The 20,005-nt window shown below is 52.8% G+C and overlaps 1 protein-coding gene across 3 annotated transcripts; it reads left to right on the top strand.

The window, feature by feature from the left end:
* The first annotated feature begins 302 nt into the window (after window positions 1–302).
* On the top strand, window positions 303–18,439 carry LOC103059519 (uncharacterized). Of its 3 annotated transcripts, XM_088143860.1 has the most exons (6): window positions 1,579–1,693; window positions 7,972–8,274; window positions 8,890–9,100; window positions 10,504–10,630; window positions 11,798–11,911; window positions 14,600–18,439. In XM_088143860.1, exons 3-6 carry the CDS (start codon window positions 9,077–9,079, stop codon window positions 16,105–16,107), a joined length of 1,773 nt encoding a protein of 590 aa, XP_087999986.1. In that variant the 5' UTR covers window positions 1,579–1,693; window positions 7,972–8,274; window positions 8,890–9,076; the 3' UTR covers window positions 16,108–18,439. The 3 variants fall into 3 exon arrangements, with proteins under 3 accessions (XP_087999987.1, XP_087999985.1, XP_087999986.1); XM_088143861.1 differs by lacking the exons at window positions 1,579–1,693; window positions 7,972–8,274 and adding an exon at window positions 303–414; XM_088143859.1 differs by lacking the exon at window positions 7,972–8,274 and having other exon boundaries at window positions 1,554–1,693.
* The last annotated feature ends 1,566 nt before the right edge of the window (window positions 18,440–20,005 follow it).

The following is a 20,005-nucleotide window of genomic DNA, read 5'->3' as shown; positions in this document are numbered from 1 at the left end:
CCCCAGCCAGCATCCTGGTTGAGGAATTCTGGGAGTTGAAGTCCACGCGGCTTAAAGGGGCTGAGGTTGAGAAGCACTGGGTTAATACGGCCGTGGGGAGGCAGACAAGCAACGTCTTGGGGGCTGAGAGGTCGGTGCCCGCGTGGCGCACTAGGCGGGGGCCAAGGCGAACCAGCGCGGCGAAGCCTCACCTGGAAGTTGGAAAGGCAAGAAGCCGCAAGAAGGCAAGAAGCCGAGCGGGTTAACCGAAGGGGGCGGGGGGAGAGGCGGGGCTCTCAGCTGGCGAGAGGGAAACTCTGGCGCCCGGATCGCCTTCGCCGGAGACCCTCGCCCCTTCCCGGGGACTCCGGAGAGAGGAAGGCGCCTGGGCTGCCGTCCTGCCGGCTACCGCACGCCGCGCCCACGCGGGGCAGGGTGAGCGCTTCCCCGCCGCTGCGATGCCCGTTCCTCTGCTCCGCGTTGTCCGTCGGGCCCCGGCAGCGCTGGGGTTCTTCCCCGGGCGTCGGACTATCCTCCCCATCTCCTTGCACAGCCACATGGCATGATGGGAACTGGAGTACTTCCACACTTCTGGTTCGCCGCGTGGCGCGCCCTCTCCAGGGCACCAGCGCAACGGGAGGCTCCGGATGAAGCGTCAGGGAGCCGTGTGGCCATCTAGCCCACCCCGACGGGACTGGCTCTCTTGCTTTCCCGGCCGGCGCGAGGCCGGGTTTGCCCACGAAGAGTTCCGTGGAAAAGAGCAGCGGCGGCCCCTTCTTCCGAGCCGCGCGCTCGCAGGGGCCGCGGGGCGCAGATGCCAAGTCGCGGGCCGCTCCTGCCTACGCGGGCGGTTCGTCCCGGACCGCGAGCCAGCCGGCCAAGCTGGGGCGTAAACCAGCCGCCGGGGCGAGCCGTCTGGTTCGGCAGGGCGGTTGGGTCCGCGGAGGAGCCGCCGCCGCCGCCTTGCCCGCGTCTCGCAGGCGCAGCCTCTTCCCGAGCCCGGCCGGGCCGAACTCGCCCGGGAGCGCTTCTGCCGCGCAGGCTTCGTCCGCGGAGCTGCTGCTCGCCGGAGCGGGGGCGGCCTCGGGCTGCCGGGCCGTCCTTCCTCAGGTTCGCAGGTCGTGGCTCGCCCGATGCCCGGTCTCTCGCGTCCGCGCGAGCCCCGGCACCCCCCAAGAACCGGCGGCGGGGATTCGCCCGACCCGCGAGAAGCGCCTGGGAAGGGACGCGCTCGCAAACGCATTCGTCCTCGCACGGGCGGGGGGCGGCGGGCGGCGGCTGAGCCCGGCGGGGCTTCGCGGGCGGCAGCGGACCCGGGACCCGCCGCGGCTGCGCCTCCGCTCTGCCCGCGGCGAGCCGCCGACTTGCCCGCCTGGCTGCCTTCCGAGCGGGCGAGCGGCCGGGCGCCGGCGCGGCGGCTGCCCGCTTCCCTCCTCCCGGCGCAGAGGCGCCGCGGCTCCGGCGGCCAGGCGGTGGCGGTGTGCGGATCGCCGCCTTCCTACCTGCGGCGAGGCAGGGGTTAAGGCTGGCGAGCCCTCCCCGTCGCCTTCGGCCTCCGAAGCGCGCGGGCGGGGCGGCGGAGAGGCGGCCGGCGGGGGCCCGGGGCGCGCGGTGCCACCGCCCGCGCTCCAGCCGGGAAGAGAAGAGCCGGGCGCTGGCAAGGCGGCGAGGCGCCGGCGCTGCGCTTCCCAGCTGCGGCCGCGTCGCGGGGCGGGTAAGCGCGGGGCCGGGCCGGGCTGGGCGGTTTTGTTCCCCGCTGGGGCGCAGCGCGTCTCCCCCGTTGCGCTCGGCCGAGTCGCGCGGGCTTCCTCGCGAGAAGGTCTGGCTGGGCAGCCGCCGGGGAGTTGGGGGGACTTTCGCTCCGGGCGTGGCGCGAAGAGCGGCTTCGGGCGGCAGAGGGGCGAGAGCCGGTCGGTCCCTACGCTGGAGGGGAGGAGAGGGGCGTTATGCAAAGGGCCAGCCCGGCCAGGCTTCTGCAGCCCGGCGCCCTCCTCATTTGGGGGACTACAGCTCCCAGGCTTCCCAGCCAGCTGGAGTTGGCATCCCCTGAGCTGACTGCTGGACAGGCGTGTGGGATCGAGACCTGTACCGTGAGATCAAATGAGATCCGCTGCTTATTTTCCCACCCACAAAACGCACCTGCTACTTTTGAGTTGCCCTGATTCAAAGGGAGGTTTGTCTTGTCGGGGTCTTTTGATTTTTACGAATATAATCTCAGTTGAGAAAATAGGAGTTTTATTTGCTTTTCAGAAGCTGGTATTTGAGATGAGGGTGATGGGATCAGCATCAGTTAAGGCATGTTAACAGGGAAGATACAGACCAAGGGGCCCTTTTCTTAACTTTTTAAACTTTTTTTTAAAGAGATGTAAGAATCCTGCTGGGTCAGGATTTCTGTTTTAATGATTTGATACGTTTCTTTTGGAAGACATAAGGTTGAATTTAAAAACTGCTATTCCAGACTGTGCTACTATTTATTATCTATCTATTTATTAAATATGTTGGCCACCATCATCATCAAATAACACCTGATGGCATGCAATGGCAAAATCAGTGGCATTAAAATGTCCATGATATTAATAAAATTAAGGTAAAACTTGAAAAAAAAAGTATGCATATAATAAAATACATGGAAAAACAAGAACAAAAATAATTTAAACAAGTCAATGGCAGCCATCATAATTCAAACCCTCTTCTAAAAAAATACATCCCTTATTTTTGAGATTTTTGTGAAATGTGAATAAAGTAGGAGCTGATCGTAAACCAGGGAATACAGTACAATCAGTATAACTTCCCAGCCTGTTATCAGTAGGAGAGCCACTTTGGTGCAGGCTAGAAACTGGGAGGCTGTGAGTTCTAGTCCCGCCTTAGGCATGAAGCCAGCTGGGTGACCTTGGGCCAGTCACTCTCTCTCAGCCCTAGGAAGGAGGCAAGGGCAAACCATTTCTGAAATCTTGGCGAGAAAACTACAGGGGCTTGTCCAGGCAGTCGCCAGGAATCAAGATTCTTGAAGGCACATTCACGCAGTACCGATATACTGTGGCTGAGAACATCTGGTTAGAGCAAACTGGGGAAGCTGGTGGGGGGGCTCTTCCAGGAAATTAGTAGAAAACAGGTAGTCCAAGCTTGCAAGGGGACAAGTGAAATTGGATCAACCTGTAGCAGGAAGATGGGGATGAAAGGCCACCTCTTCCATCCTCTTGGCGCCTCTTCTAAAACTACCCAGGATCAGGGAATTCCATCAGACAAGGATTTCACCAGTCGCTGCCTTTCATCCTCCTGACCATTTTCTCTGATAGCAGCAGAGAAAAATGATCTTTCTCTGACTGGGCTTGACAGGACTTGTAGCTCAACGTATCTGCAAGTGGAAGTATTTGACATTTTTTATCCTTCCCCTCTTTGACTTCTAGAACCTTGGCAACTTTAAGATCCTGGCTGGGGAATTCTGGGAGTTGAAGTCCACACCTCTACAAGGTGCCAAGGCTGAGAACCCTGCTCTAGGCACAGGCAGCCTTTTTGTGACTCCACCTTTTATATTTGATGGAGAGGCAAAAGCCACAGTGGACAAGCTGGGGATGCTACGTAGGCAAAGTGGCATCATGTGTAGAGGCAGAGCAAGGATCTTCTCCTTTTATGGGTTGGGGGGATTAACCTTTGTCTTGGGCACGTGCTTTGCAGAGTGATGCCTATTTTTATAGCCCACCCTGCAGTTTTTTTGTTCCCCATGAAAAAGGATGGGAACCTATCCGCAGACCATTTTTAATGATCTCATGCAGTGCTAACTCTGTAACATAACTAGCATTTATCAAGTCCGAAAAGGATTTACGGTGAGGAGAGTGTGAGCTGCGTAAGTGCTACTGAGTGGCTTCAGCTCTTAGCAACTCCATGGATAAATGCTGAGGGCCGTCCACTGTCGCCTTCCCCTTCTGTCTCCCTCAGTCTTGCTGTGGTCATTTCTTCTAGACCACCGTCCATGTGCACCCCGTGACCAAAGTATGTGAATGTCTGTTTGGGGATCATCGCATCGTTTATGTGATCCAGGACCAACTGTTCCTCTTGCAGTCTGTGGTGCTGTTAGTAGCCGTCTCCCAATCCATAATACTACGACTGATTTACTAAAGAGTTTGTCTTCTAAAAATCATCCTGGTGGAATGCTTTAGGTATTGAAAAAGTGACAGATAAATTATTTAAATTATCTGTTTTCCTGCTTATAAAATGAATGCAAAACCAACTTCTTCAAAAGTGTGTGTTGGCCATGTTAAATTGTTGCAATGACAGCATGCAAAATCCCCTTCGCCAGGCTCAACTCTGGTGATCCATGTCCAGCTGGATTCCTAATGGCTGTATGGATGCAGCCACACACTTCTCTAGACAAAAATACAGAAATGATTTGCATATTTGGTATATGTTGGCATATTTTCTTCCAGCTTCCCATTCTAGCCTCCGACCCTGAGATTTCCTAGTGGTCTCCCATCCCAGATCCAAAATGTACCAAACTGGGGAAGAAATCAAGATATGGCCTAGATTCCAGGTGGAAGAGGGCTTGCTTCCTGATCAACAGTGAGAAAATAATGAACCATGATGTCAGGAAGGCATTAAAAGATCTCCCCAGATCTCTTAACAAAGCTTGGGAGAAAGCAAGACGCTCTTCTAGTGGGCCACAGGCTGTATAAGGACTCCCTTGAGTCGAACTCAGATCTTGGCGCCTTCATGGACATGCCAGTTCAGTTTTCTTGGCAAAGTGATTTACTGTTGAATTCTTCCAGGCTGTTTTTCCATTTGTCAAGTCTAGCCTGCAACTCCTGCAAATCTCCCATCCATTTCTAACCAGGTCTGTCTCAGCCTGCTTAGTTTCCAAGTTAAGCGGGTCCGAAATACGCGTTGAGCAAGAGCGGTTGGAAGCTTCTCACCTAATATGTGATCCTCCCGGGGTTTCTGAAAGTGGGAGGCAGTTCAGCTGATGTACCCAGAATGGTTATATTCCTGCTCTCTGCCTTTTTTCTGAGTTTTGGAGGGCATGTCCTTTTTTGACAGTTCAAGGAAAAGTCATATATTAACCCCGCAATCCTAAATGTGTTTGCTGAGCAAGACCTCCCTCTATGCTCAGTGAGAACTTAATTCTCAGGAAATATGTTTAGGATTGGCATATTGAAAAGGAAACAGCATGCAATCCTAACTTTATTTTCTCAGAATGCGTATATTGGATTTGGTGCAATTTTCTAAAATATTCTGAAGCTCAGCTTTTCCAGCCTTCTTCAGAATAGGAAGCGGGGGGGGGGGGGAATCTTGTGTTTATTTGCATCTGTTAATTCATAGAAATGTATGCATGTTTTTAAAACGGCCTATTGTCCAACACGCAGCCTTGCCACCTTGCCTATTTGCATATGTTAGCTGATTTAAATGTGTGCATATTTATCCTTGCCGGCTCCTGAGCCCAGCGGAGGCAGGAAGCAGGCATTCCTCCTTCCAGGGGCCGCGTCTGGGTTTCCCCTTCTTGGAGCAGATGAATCAGGGGTGCCGTGGGACCTCAGCCTCAGGAAGCCTCCGTTGCTACCGTGTTACACGCTACACGCAGAGAAGGTGACGGGAACTGTCTCTTTTTGCAGCTAGGGATCTGGATTTTCCAAAAGCTGCTTGGGAATTCGTTGTGCGGTTGGGTGTAAAATAAACTCTTCCAGGGTAGAGAAAGGCAGAAAGATCTGGATTGCGGGAGGGGGGCTTCCCTTTAGTAGAGGCTGGGCTGTGCCCTGGGGTGGGGCACAGCTTTGGCCTCTGGTGGAAGGAAAAAGGAGCTTCCAGCCTGGGTTGAAACTTGAGAGGCGTCTCAGGCTGCTGCGTCCACTGAGATTCGGCTGGGTGTTCCTCCCTGCGGTAGAATTCTTTCCCTGTAGGAAACTCGCACGTCAGAGGAGAGCGTTTCCCTGAGGAGCTAGGGCTCTATGCCAGAGGAACTGGGAGGGAGGGTGCATCTCTCTGCTTACAGAATAAGCTCGAGAGGGAAAACGTTTTGGCTCGGCTGCGCTCCGAAGGCTTCTCTGCCCAACTTTGGATGACGTCACATCAGCCTGCAGATATTAATGCTCTGCTGAAGGCAGGTGAGATCTTTGGGGAGAGGTGGGGGGAGGATCCGGCCTGCCCCCCTCTTCCGAGCCCCAGCGCATCACGCCCGCTGCAGCGGAGGGCCGCCATGGAAACACCTCAGGAGCCAGAGGCTGTGGCTTATTTGCATGCTTAATCGAGGCATTTGCACATGAGGTTTGCATAAAATTTGCATGCCCAAGGTGCCCCCCTCGCCCGGCTTTTGAATGCTGTAGCAACCCACAGCTGGGCTGTGCACGCGCCTGTGCAGGATTTAGACTTACTTTGAAAAAGGAGACTTCTTTAGATGTTCTTGAGGTGGCTGGGTTCCCATTAACATGTTTTTTATTCCCCTCTGCCCCCTGATAAGGGAACAAATGTAAAACTCATAAAACATGGTTGCCCACTTTCTAGCCGATCACTGCAGCTCTGCCTCTAAGATTCACTCGATGGGAAGTCCTCCACGTCTGTGAAAAAGTGGCTTCTGCTTATCGCAGTCCTCAGAAATGTGGCATGTTATCCTTGTTCACTCAGATCAGTGGGCAACCATAGTGCTTACTACCCGAAGAAAGGAGAACGTTCCCACTAAAGTATATATGAAGAAGTAACTTATTTTTTCTGTGCTGAAGCAACTGCCAAATAAAGTATTTCATCGAGAATTATTATTACTAAATAAAGAACTCACTGCCACTGTGTGTGGGGATGGCAGGAATTTGCAAGAGAAACCGAACTCAGGGAGAAACAATAGCAGGTAGTCGCAGTCCAGTAGAACTTCCATGTACAGGAGCAGCGCTTGGCTGAGCTACAACCTGGCTGCTGCCTTCTCTCAAATCTTCATATGTTCTTTCCCTATTAATGCAGCCTGGTGTTTCCTTACACAACCTTTTTTTCAGATGCAAACAGCAGTCGAGTCAGGCCGAAGGCTGTGACGTTCATCATGCGATATGATTTCCAAGCGCATCACGTCATAGAAACTGGGGAGAGGTTGATTAAGCAACTCACCGTATGATTTGCATAATGAGAAAAACATAATATTTTATGAAAAATAGTCTCTCTAGATTTTGGGACCTTCCTTTGTGGTTACAAAGCTGAGGCTGGCAACTTTTAACTAATCTTGAGCCGCACGAAATATTTACAACGGTGTCAAATGTGCTGGGACACATTTTCTTCCTCCCCCCCAGGGTTGGGAGAGTGGATGTTTGTGAATTCTTTGCAGGAGGGTGTGAAGTGCCATTTTAGAACATGTTCAACAGCTTTTGTGTGTTTCTTGAGAAGAGTCGGAAATTGTGGCTGATTTTCTGAAATAGTGGTAAGAGGGCTTTCTGGAGCCAAAAAGAAAAGAAAATAAATTTGGAGAGGGAAATAAGGCCCTGGGAGGCCCCCATTTGTGGTAAATGGCTAGGTGGCATGGGGAGGGGAGGGGAGGGGAGGGGAGGGGGGAGAGAAGGGAGGGAGGGAGGAAGGAAGGAAGGAAGGAAGGAAGGAAGGAAGGAAGGAAGGAAGGAAGGAAGGAAGGAAGGAAGGAAGACAGGCAGATCAGGTTGGGGTCTCACAGTCCTTTCAACCAGGCCAGTGAGATATTTAAAAGCATTGAAACCCTGGTTAATGTGTCTGTAGTCTTTTGTGGCTTAGTATGTTGCATGAACGCTGTCCATTTGATCAGTCCACAGTTTGGTGCGTTGTACAAGCCCAGATAATGGGCTAATTTAGTAACAAAGTGAAGTTGACCTAATGACTAACAACTACAGTTGCACTGAAATCATGTCATAGGAAAGCAGTGGCTTGCTCACGTGCCTGCACGAGTTTTCCTACATGCGAAAGGGATTGCGGCTTTGAAGGAAAATGAAAGAAAAATATAAGCTCTCCCTTTATCCCTCCTGAATCTCAGAAGTGTCTCTCCCCACCACGTTTACCCAGGAGCAAGGCAGAAGCTGTCTGCTTGTGCCCAGAGGCATCTTCACCCCTTGTGCCTTGACGAACGGCCCTGGGATTTCACGTCAGCTGACTCTATCCACAGCCCTTCGCAGCCGCCTTCGGCCATCGCCCTCCACCGTCCTGTCGCCCTGGGAATTGGGGTGCAGCCAGCAGGAGCCATAGAGTCCGGGCACTGAGCCTGGCTTTGGCCGGGAGGGCTCCTGCTAGGATGCTGAGGCCCAGCAGCTGCCAGCTGTGCCAAGTTCTGCCGCCTCGCCTGGCCCAGCGCCATCAAAAAATGCCCAGGTCTGTCGGCAGTGCTGGCCGGGCCAGAATCCGTACATGCAGCTGGTCCCTTATCTGCAGATGCTTTTTAACCTTTAGTTTGATGCCCTGCCTTTCCTCCCGAGGGGGGACATAGACCCGGTCCTCTGTTTTGACCCAGGCCATAATAATCCAGTTCAGGCATGGTAGCCTGGAACCTGGGCCTCTCCCATTCCTCCCCTGCCCCTCTAATGGTGACACCTTTGGGGGCAGAATGTCTGAATGGCTTGGCATACCTGCGGGGGCACGTGGACCCCCAGTGGAAAGCAGGGGGAAGGATCTGCCGGTTCAGGTGAGCAGGACTGGAAACTGAGGAACAGGCCCCTCCACTGTGGGTGTGTCCTGGAAGCGGATGCCCAGGATCAGCTCTCTGCCGCCTCCTGCCAAAAGCTTTTCGCCTCTGCCACTTCCATTTGTGCAAATGAGCACTGGCACCTGCCGCCCATCACAGGTTTGATTTGCACAAACTTGGTGCACAAAGTTTATGCAAACCCACCCGCTCCTTCTGGTTCTGAAACCTGGACTGCATGATTTTAAATACGTATTTGTCTCTTTTCCTCCCATCTCTTATTCTCCTCCCCTCTCCCCCCACGGCAGATCATGGATTTGCAGCCGTCCTGGGCAACTCTGTTTCTGAGCGCGCCTGCACCACCCGAGCGCTGCCTACGTGCTGCTTAAGAAGAAATCATCCTGCGTTAATCGGCTGTCATTGATCCTGCCCCCTCCCCCTTGCAAGAGCGAGGTATCCGGATTGCAGGGAGACTGGCGACTCCGCACCTGAGAGATGGCCGGAGCCACCGCCCTGCAGGTAAGTCTGTCCTCTGCCAAACCAGCTTCTGCCGAAACTTTCAGCCTGCGGAGCATCTCTCCTCTTGCTTTGGTTGTGTGCATGGCCTACCGTGGAATCCAGATGGGGAGCAGGCTGGAAAAAGGGGGGAAGGCGAGCCCAACAACTGCTCCCCAACAAAGAAAACTGCCAATGCAGAGGGCTTCCGAGCTTGGGGTGAAGAAGATAAAAGGAGACACAAGAAGGAGACTTTAAATCACACTTGATGTAGAAAATAAGGTGAGAGGAACACTTTCCTCGCCTACTCACTGTGTTCAATGTCAGAATCATCTGCTGAAAGTCAGTGCAGGGAGATCCGAGAGCGATGAAAAGAGGCGTTCTTGATGCAATGCGGAATTCAGCAGCGGAATTCTCTGCCACCGGAGGTGGTGGTGCCCGTTAATTAGATGGCATTAAAAGGGGGATTTTAAAGGGCTCTTGAGGGCTGCTCTCAGAATTACAGGCAAGATGGCTTAAACATCAGCTGCTTGGGAGCAGAAAGGAAGAGGGTACGTATCATTCTCTCTTCCTGCTTGTGATGTCACCGAAGCCTCCAGCCATTCTCACCCTAATCTAGCTGCATGTGCTCGTGAAGTTAAAATTTAAGTTTAACTTCTGATTTCAGTATTTTAACCCAAAGCTAAACTACATGGAGGAAATCTGGTTCTTGTTTCCCATCCCACCATTATACAGGTAGTCCTTGTTTAGCGACTGCCTCGGACAGCGACCGTCCAAAGTTAGGATGGTGATGAAAAAGTAACTTTGCAACCAATCCTTGCATCGACGACCTTCACAGGTCTGTAAAGCAAAGGAAAGCTGAAGTAAGATCATAAGCACCATTGTGGTTACATTTTTCACTTAGTGACCGCTTCGCTTAGTAACCGAGTTGCCAGTCCCAATTGTGGTTGCTAAATGAGGACTGCCTGTAAATGTTGTTTCCTATCTTCAATTCCCAGGGGCAATCATTCAGTTCTTGGTAGTCCAAAGCTGGTTTGAGCACCAGCATCAGCCATTGTGCTGAAAGTAGAGAGCATCTGGTAATGCAGAGTGAAGTTCAGCCCTGCAAAAACAGCAGCTTTCTTTTTTTCAAAGTCGCAAAAAAGCATGGAGAAATTAAAAAAAAGCAAGCTTCAGATGGCGGCTGAGTAAAGTTTGCATTGCTTTTCGAGGCACTTATCTCCACAATGAGTGCATTCTGCATCCTTCCAAATCTTTGTTCTAAATCGTAGTATCAGTTATGCAAATCGGGGAAATGAAATAGAAAAAGAAAATAATGATGTCCCAATGCTGTTATTTGCTTGACAGGGCACCACGTGGGCTACCACCCCCAAGGGCTCGAGAAGGAGAACTGGGCCAGCCTTAAAGTGTCTGGGTCTCTTTTGCAGGATCCGGTGGCGTTTGAGGAAGTGGCGATCTACTTCTCTGCCGAGGAGTGGGAAGCACTAACCGACTGGCAGAAGAGCCTCTACAAGGAGGTCATGAAGGACAATTACGAAGCCCTGGTTTCTTTAGGTAGCTTGTTTTCCTTGGGGTGGTTCCTGATAAAAGCAACGTGCCGTGTTTGAAAGATGGGTTCTTCCCAACATTTCAAAGGGAAAGGAAGCCGAGCAAGCGTTACACAGTCTGAAGATAAACTACCCTTCGAGCCAAGCGAGCATCTTGGGGACATTGTGGGCGCGTCCTTTTCTTTGAGACCATCCATGGCCAGTTAGCTGCACCCCAAATCTCACCCTAAAATCACCTCCTCTCCACCCTGAGGACTGGCTGGAAATGATGGGAGATGTTTTGGCTCCTGCGAAATAATTGTAGCGGCTCGCTCTGGATCTGCACGAGCTCTTTATTTTGGCCCTGTGACAACTACGCCACTCGCCCTTTGCACGGGGCCCTCCCCAGCCTGCCCTCCTGGTGCTTTTATGATCGGTATTTCCTCCGCCTGTTTGGGGGACGTTCTGTTGAGCAATTGCTGCCCCCCGAAATGGAAGGGGCAGCCCCTAAAGTGGGGCGAGAGGCGGCCTTGCGTGGGCCGGAGCCCAGGGAGGAGGAGGAGGCGAAGGCGAGGGGGAGCAACTGGGCTGTCCAGCTGGAAGGGAGAGAAAGGGACGGATCCGCCACGGCTCAAGACCTCGGACATGAGTTGTCGTGCTCGGGTGCTGCTTGGGCCCTTCATTCAAACAGGCCCCGCAAAGAACAGTGCGCCCCTCTGAAAAAAGAGTAATTAAAATATAAACGTTGCTTTTGCTGGGGAAAAGGGCTGGTCAGGGCTGTCTGCAGGGTGTGGTCAAAAAGGTCAAGATGGCAGCTGCAACAGTGCAACTGAAGCTCAGTCAAGTTTTTAGGTGTGTTGCATATACGTGTGTGTGTGTGTGTGTGTATGTGGCACATAAAAAACAAGCAGAGCTTCCGGTGCACCTTGACCTTTTTGACCACACCCTGCAGACCCCCCTGGGGCTGGTGGTGGCTTGGCGCCCTTGTGCATATGCAAAGTTCTGGTGGAGAGAGCAGCCGTCGGAGACGGCTTTTGGAGAGAAGCGTCTTGCATCGCTTGGCCCTTTGGGGTGGTGGGGTGACCGGCTGCCTCTCTGGCGGGAGGAGCTCCCTTGCAGCCCCTGCTGTGGGTGCCCCCCCAAGGAGGGCAGCGAAGGGGGGAGTCCTCACCTCCGTCTCTCTCTCGGCCCCCAGGTCTCGCTCTCCAGCCTCCCAGCATCCTCGTGCAGATCGAAGGCGGGGAGAAGCCCCGTGCAGGGAGAGCCCAGTTCCCAAAGTCCAGAGAGGATTCAAAGGACAATTTTGGGGGTACGTCTGAAGCTGCAGGTCTGGGAAGGGGGCCGAACAGGGAATCGGGATGGGAACTGGTGTTCGTTGCAGATAGGTTGGGGTTCCTGTGGCGGAAGTGACAGCAATTTGCAGTGGGGGGACAGTTGGGGGCAGCCAGCTCACAATTGCCTTGTAGAATCAAAGGGTCAGAAGGGATCTTAGAGGTCATGTAGTCCAACCCCAGCTCAGTTCAGGATCTCTGACGGTCAGCCAGGAGACTTGCAGGAAAGGCGAACTTCCCACAGCGGGTGGCAGTCGGTTCCCCTGGCAGACGGCTCCAGCCGATATCCTATTTTAATCTGCCTTGTTATCAGTAGCTTTCCATGTTTTTCCAGATGCCTTCCAGGGGCAAAAGATTGTCCCCCTGATACAGGAGGACTCCCCCACCCCACCTCCTGTTGCTGCCCGTAGCACTGAAAGGCACAAATGAGGAAAAAGCGGATTAGTCGTGATACTTGTGAAACACCCCCTTGTACTGAAAGAGAAACAGGCCCCTTTCTTCCAAGGGGGTTGCTTTGGAGGACTTCATTATCCATAGGTACGGTGACCATATCTGGAAAAAATAAAGGACAAACCTGAAAAGGGGGCAAATCTGAAAAAGGTTCACGTGGATAAAAGAAATTGAATTGTTGTAGCTTTGCTTTACAAAGGAAAAGTCAAGAGCAGAATCAAGAAAAAGCTTGACCAAAATGCCTCTTGGAATCGAAATAACCAAAATCCAACAGTATATATACATGTATGATAAAAAGACCATTCAGTTTCCATGTTTTTCACGTGAACGTGCATTCAGCGGTACCGTTTGGACGGTAAAAGCAAAATGACCAAAATGGAGGACAAAGGGAGTTTTTGAAAAATACATCTAAAGGACGGCTTTCTGGAAAAAAGGACTGTCCTTTCTGATAAAGGACGTATGGTCACTGTACCCATCGGGTGAGCTCCAGATCTTTAAATCAGTCATCGTGTAGAACAGGGTTCCTCAACCTCGGCAACTTTAAGATGGGTGGACTTCAACGCCCAGAATTCCCCAGCCAGCATGGCTGGCTGGGGAATTCTGGGAGTTGAAGTCCACCCATCTTAAAGTTGCCGAGGTTGAGGAACCCCGATGTAGAGGAAAGAAGCATTCGGCCCTCGAAGCACAGCGGCGGCTTCTCTCTCCCGCCTGATGAGTTCAGCTGCTTGGTGAGGAGTGCTCAGATTGTGCCCAGATGTTCCTTGGACTTCACACTTTCAGAGAGACCCATTTCGCAGTTCTTTGCCAACTGCCTCCGGTCTGTTGAAAAGCCCGGCGCCAGCTGCCGAGGCCCCGATGTTCACGGGAAGCAAACATTCGGGGGGGCCGGCACCCAGGGCTCGGCTCCCCGCTGGAAGACAACCTCAAATGGAGCTGCACCTCCCCAAAGCTTCTGCCTTGGAATCAAATGGGTTGCTACCTTTGGAAAGTAGGCTGAGGTGCTGGGGGGGCGGGGTGGGGGGTGGGTAGGAAGCCCCTCCAGCGCTTGTGCTGTGGGAAGCGAGAGCCAGGCTGGTCTGGTGGTGAAGGCGCCAGGCTAGAAAGCAGGAGGCTGTGAGTTCTAGTCCCGCCTTAGGCACGAAAGCCGGCCGGGTGACTTTGGGCCAGTCCCCCTCTCTCAGCCCAGCCCACCTCACAGGGCTGTTGTTCTGGGGAAAAGAGGAGGAGGAAGGAGGAATAGGTAGTTTGCTGCCTTGAGTTGACCAAAAATATATATTAAAAAAGGGGGGATAAAAATCTAATATTAAGAATAATAATTAATATCAAAGAGATGGTTGTCCCTCTGTTGGGATCACCATGTTTCTACTGATGCTTAAAAGATATTGTGCTTTTTTTGCCAAGGTAAAATGCTTTCCTCTTATAAATAGATGAAAAAAAAATTATTATTACTGTTGCCTTTAATTAAACAGAACAAAGGGGAAAAAATCATAGGGGAAGGGAAAGGAAGGGAGATAGGGAAGAAAGAAGGAAGAAGGGAAGGGAAGGGAAGGGAAGGGAAGGGAAGGGAAGGGAAGGGAAGGAAGGGAAGGGAAGGGAAGGGAAGGGAAGGGAAGGGAAAAGTAAAGGGAGGGAGGGAGGGAGGGAGGGAGGGAAGGAAGGAAGGAAGGAAGGAAGGAAGGAAGGAAGGAAGGAAGGAAGACAACAAGAAAGTGAAAGGAGAAAGAGGGAGAAGGAAAAGGAGGAGAAGGAGGAAGGGGAAGAGGAGGAGGAGGAGGAGGAAGAAGGGGAAAGCTAGAAGGCGCCAGGCTAGAAAGCAGGAGACGGTGAGTTCTAGTCCCGCCTTAGGCACGAAAGCTGGCTGGGTGACTTTGGGCCAGTTGCTCTCTCTCAGCCCAGCCCACCTCACAGGGTTGTTGTGGTGGGAAAAAGAGGAGGAGGAAGGAGTAGGTGTGTTCACCACCCTGAGTTATTTATAAAAACAAGAAAGGGGATAAAAGATCTAAAACAAAAAAGGGCAGGGTTGCGACTGGCTATGCCCACGGAGGCCGACGCTTGGTAAATGCGCCCATCCTTATGGCGGCTGTTTTGTGAGAACTCCCCTGGGATGCGCTCAGAATTCCTAATGCGCCCATTTGCCCACCCACCCCCCGCCCAGTAAATTGTATATTCTTGCTCTTGTGCGTCTGCGTAATGCTTCTGTTGGCCTCTTGTTCCAGGAGGTGGCCAGCGGGCTCTTGAGGAGGATGGCGCAGGACTTGCGTGCCGCCTGCTGGGCCCACAGGCCCGGGAGGGAAGCCAAGACCACGGATCCCTTGGCGAGCCACCCGTGTGGCCAGGAGGCCCCCTCAGGCCTGATTCTGCGGTGAATGGAACGGCAGCTCTGCCTCCCTGGGATGCAGGGCCCAGGTGGGCCGGCGGCACCATGGTGGGTGAGCAGGCTCTCCCCGTGGAATTTCGGGTTGCATCTCAAGAGGCTGGAGAAAGCAGTTCCTGGCCCCCGGCCGTCACAGCCCTCCAGCCCGGCACCCGTGAGGAGATGCTGCTGATCTGTACCCAATGCCAGAAATGTTTCCCTGCCCGTTCTGCACTCCACATCCCGTCCGCAGTGCCCCTTGGAGCACGGGTGCAGGTGTGCCCTGAATGTGAGGGTGGGCGCCTTAAGAACCCCCCAACCCCTGCTGATCCCCCAAGCCGAGCTGGGGTGCTGCCCTGCGCCTGTGCGCACTGTTCCACGCTGGGCGTCCGCCCGAGGGGGGCCCTCAAGGAGGAAAGGCCCTACAAATGCGGGAAGTGTGACAAGACCTTCCGCTACGCCCACGAGTACGCCTGGCATCAAAAGGTGCACGCTGGAGAAAAGACGTACAGGTGCAGCGAGTGCGCAAAGGTCTTTCGGCACAAGCAGGAGCTGATGTGGCACCAGCGCACCCACACGGCAGAGTGGCCCCACAAATGTGCCACCTGTGAGAAGAACTTCCGCTTCAAGCAGGAACTGACGTGGCACCTGAAGACCCACTCCGTGGAGCGCCCCTATAAGTGCCCCGAGTGCGAGAAGAGCTTCCGGTACAAGCAGGAGTTCATGTGGCACCAGCGGGCCCACGTGGGCGACCGGCCGTACAAATGCAGCGCGTGTGAGAAGAGCTTCCGCTTCAAGCAAGAATTCACCTGGCACCAGAGGAGCCACACGGGAGAGAAGGTCTACAGATGCTCCGGCTGCGACAAGAGCTTCCGGTACAAGCAGGAGTTCACCTGGCACCAGCGAATCCACACCGGGGAACAGCCGTACCCCTGCGCCTCCTGCAGCTCCACGTTCACCTGCAGGCAGGAGTTCATGCGCCACCAGCGGCTGCACGACGGCGAGAAGCCCTACCAGTGTCCTCACTGTGAGAAAACCTTCCGCCGGGGCTCCACCCTGATCCGGCACCGGCGTGTCCACACGGGCGAGGGGCCCTTCAAGTGCCCCCACTGTGAGAGGACCTTCGGCCAGAGCGCCAACCTCCTCAAGCACCAGCGAGTGCACGCCCCGAAGAGCGAGCCGCTGGAGGCGGCCTCGGGGTGGAAGCCCTGCCTGCAGAGCTCGGGCGCCGCCACCCCGCAGGGCGCCATGCACAGCGTGCTCAGCCTGAAGGCGGTTTCGGTGGGCGCCTTGCTCCTGCTAACCCTGCCAGAGGCCAAACGTGGGAGAGACCCAGGGGCCAAGCCTGATGCCTGGGCGCCTCAGATGTGATCCGACTCACCGGGGGCTTTTTCAGACCAGGACCCCTTCAGCGTGGGAACGTTGGTGTTGCTAAACAGTTGTGTGGGGTCCACCGTGGCCCCAGGAGGACCCCTGAGAACAGGCTTCACAAGCCGGGATGCGCTTACTCGTCAGGCCGGGGGGTGATTTCAGAAGTGACTGCTTGAAAGTGGGCGGCCCGGGATCAAACCTAAATTTTATTTGATTTGATTTGAACTGAGTTACAGTCGCACAGCGTAGTTAAATACAGCTGCTCATCATCCGAGTATTTTGAGTCATTCTGTGGCAACGTTTGCGCAGCCGAAGTTGGGTCGGTGGCGTTGGCAATGCAACGTGCGCATCTCTTACACGCTGTACAGTAAGGCAGCGCTGTCTGATCCAGGGGGAACATAAACAATCCCCATTTGAGGCATGGGGGGTGGTCTTTTGGTCCATATCTCTCCCAGCTTATCCAGGAACAGGAGGGAAAAACTGAAACAAGGCTGGAAAGGCTCCCATTAAGAGCATGAAGGCTTCCAGGCTGGCCTATTTCTGGCTTCCGGCTGTGGAGCAGCACCGGGGGGCTGTTCTCACTGCCCTTCCTGCTTGAGAGTGAGGCCAGAATGGAGTTGGTTGTAGGTATTTGCATCTGAGCCAGCAAAACAGTGATACCTTGCATTTTGATTTTGATTTTGATTTTGATTTTGATTTTGATTTTGATTTTGATTTTGATTTTGATTTTGATTTTGATTTTGTTCTATTCTATTCTATTCTATTCTATTCTATTCTATTCTATTCTATTCTATTCTATTCTATTCTATTCTATTCTATTCAACTGTACTCTATTCTATTCAACTCTACTCTACTCAGTTCTACTCTACTCTACTCCACTCCACTCCACTCCATTCTATTTTTTTTTGAGGGCCAAAGTGTATTCAGAATTTGGTGGCTGAATGTACTTGGCTCAATAACTTGAGTTCATCCATTTTTCTGGGATTGCACAGCACTTTGAGCCATAAACTGACCCAGTGAGTGAGATTTAACCCAGAGACTAAACCACACACAGACAAAAATCCCCGCCTTAACTGAAGTTTGGAACTAACCAGGTTTTCCCATGCAGAGCAAATGCGGTGATTCTGTCTTTCACTGATCTGTTGTACAAATGGAGATGCTCCACTTCCCAGCTCGGGACTCGAAACTAGACAGGGCTCAGTGTGCCTGCAGAACACCTCCACTCCTAGGTGTGGCTTGCCGCGATCTCAAGTCTTTTAGCAGCCGGATTCTGCAACTTTCTGCCAAAGTCTCCCTTTGAAAGAGTCTCGGGTTCTTCCGGGCTCCCACCATATTCCCAATTCTGTGGTTTTGCCGTCTGTTTTGAACCTTTGTCCATCCTCCAGCCTTCCAGGCCCATGTTGGGGAAGGGTCTGCTGAGCTTGGCAGGGTCCTCCAGAAGTTCATTGCTGTTGTTCATCCCATTCTAGGCCAAGCACCCTCCTAACAAGGAAATTAAAACACACCTTCCAACGTTGCTCCTGAAGGTGTGTAAGAGGAGACTTGCAACCGTTCCTGACTCTCCTCCCCGTTGTCTCTGGATCTCCAGAAGTTTAGAGCAGTTCAGCCAACGATGGTTGGGTCTGAACCTCAGTTTCCCCAATGGATGCGTTTGAGCAGGTTGAGCTCCTTATGCCCTTCCCCGGCTCTTGTGTCTCATGGTGCTTTTGCTAGACTAGACATTCGTACAATGGACTAGTCCTGACCAAGTGGCCCTGGGTGTCAGCCCAGAGAGGTCCTTCCCGGCAGGTTATCAAGACTTTTAAATGAAAAATCCCAATAGCATCTCAGTTACAGAAAAGAGACTCAGTCAGCTGAAATAATACCCAGGAATGAATAGGGAATTTTGCTCAGCTTATTGTGCAGGACAATACCTGTGGAGTATCCTTTGAATACTTCATGTGTATATTAAAGCCTGAGCATTGTGGGTCCCAGTTGGATGGGAGACCACCAGGACATCCCAGGGCTGTAAGTTAGATCGGGAGGTAGGAAACTATCCCAGAAGAAGACAGTGGCAACCCGCTGCCCTGCTGCTGCTAAGAAAGCCCCCAGGAGCTCTGCTCAACCCACAGGAGTCTTTGTTCTTTCAACTCTGGCACTGCTGCTCTTGCACAAAAATCACTATTTGCTCTTGCAGAACTTTGTCCCAGTTCTGGCCCGAGGTACCAGTATGCAGTCTGCCATCTTCCTTCTCAGTAGCATCTTGTAGTGGTCTGTGGGAATGACCTTGGGAGACAGGGGGAAGAGCCACAGCCAGGGGAAAAGTCGGATAAGCGGCAGCTGAGCCCGCAGAAGGAATGGGGGCGTGGCAAACGTCTCAGAAGGGACCCTCCCTAGCTTCTTGGACTGTAAAGGTGAGGGGGGAGAGATGTACCTTCAGACTTGCAAGATTGGTACTCAGCCTTGCGTGGTACTCCAGACAGGAAGCACGCCCAGATGAACTAATTCTACTTTATTGCAAGGTTACATTAACAGAATCTTGCAAGTACATTTGAAAGTACATTCCTCCTCCATCGCCTTTACAGCCCAAGAAAATAGGGAGGGTCCCTTCTGAGACGTTTGCCAAGCCCCTTTCCTTCAGCTGCCGCTTATCCGACCGCTCCCCTGGCTGTGGCTCTTCCCCGTCTCCCAAGGTCATTCCCACAGACCATTACATATCTTGCCTTCATGGTGAATTGCCATTCTAGCCTTCCCTTGCTGCTATTTTCTTTCTTAAATGAATATTTTAATGTTTGAATCGTGTTTGGATAATGTGTCATTGAATATGCAATGGGGGGGAGGATTTACTGCGAGAAGTGAGGAGGGGGAAGAATGGCCTGTGGAGTATTGTAGGCCGCGGGCAGGAGATGTAGCCCTATTTTTCCCTTTGAGTTGCCAGCGGTTCTCTTTTTTTCCCTTCCTGAAAGAGTTTTAGCAACTTGGAAAGCTCCATCAGAAGCTGAAGGAGCGTAGTGGCATCTTTCTCCGTTGGTGGGTCTGCGGGATGGGTAGATCTTGAGCTCCTGCGTTCCTGCCCTCTATGCAGCTATGGATGTCTGGGAGCTTTGCTGGAATAAAATAGTTGGCAACCCAATGGGGTGAGCGTGTGTGTGTGTGAGAGAGAAGAAGGGTTGTGGAGCATTTTTGATTTGAAGGCAAAAAGATGTTTCAGAGGATGCAGAGCTAGCCATGCAGCCCCTCTCTGCCACTCTTTAAAGCAGCTGCATCTTCCCAGAGTCCCACCCTCTGCAGCAGCCATACAATGCAGCGGGAGGGGGGATGTTTAAGGAGTAGCAGACGGATGCTATATTCTTTCATAGACTCCTAGGCTGGAAGGGGCCTCATCCAACCCCCTGCCCAGGCCAGGAGCCCTCTGACCATCCCAGAGAAGTGGCTCTCCAGCCTTGCTTGAAGACCTCCAGCGGTGGAGGCCCCACCACTCCAGGAGGCAGCTGTTCCCCTGCTTCGTAGCGCTCCCGGTCAGGAAGCTCCTCCTGATTTCGAGTCTGGGTCTCCCTCTGCAAAGCTTCTGCTGGTTGGTTCTTGTCTTAGCCTTGGATCCACACCCTCTGCCCTGTGGCAGCCCTTCAGGTCTTGGAGGTCTGCGCTCGTGTCTCCCCCCAGCCTTCTCTTCTTGGGCCAAGCCCACCCAGTTCTTTCAGCTGTCCTTCCTAGGACTTGGCCTCCAAGCCCCTTCCACTTTTGCTCCTCTCCTCTAAAACAGTGCATCATAAACAGACTGCTTATCTTTCTTTAGGGAAGTTGTTCTTGATAGCAAGTACAGTACTTGATTTAGGTTTATTCCCTACTCTAACCTGAAGTGAGCATATCTTTGTAATCTCATTCATGGTCCAGAATCATCCCTTCCCTCCTTATTATC

The sequence above is a fragment of the Python bivittatus genome, unplaced genomic scaffold (genome assembly GCF_059951505.1).
Source record: "Python bivittatus isolate LINGU-HERP-01145 unplaced genomic scaffold, Pbiv_v1 ctg000390_np1212, whole genome shotgun sequence".
NCBI classification, from domain to species: Eukaryota; Metazoa; Chordata; class Lepidosauria; order Squamata; family Pythonidae; genus Python; species Python bivittatus.
The sequence above is the reverse complement of the archived record's forward strand: the minus strand, read 5'-3'. Positions and strand labels throughout refer to the sequence as shown.

Coding starts and splice junctions, on each gene's coding strand:
- LOC103059519 (XM_088143861.1), top strand. CDS start 9,077: ATGGCCGGAGCCACCGCCCTGCAG. Junction 9,101..10,503: donor CCGGAGCCACCGCCCTGCAG/GTAAGTCTGTCC, acceptor TCTCTTTTGCAG/GATCCGGTGGCGTTTGAGGA. Junction 11,912..14,599: donor TTCAAAGGACAATTTTGGGG/GTACGTCTGAAG, acceptor CTCTTGTTCCAG/GAGGTGGCCAGCGGGCTCTT.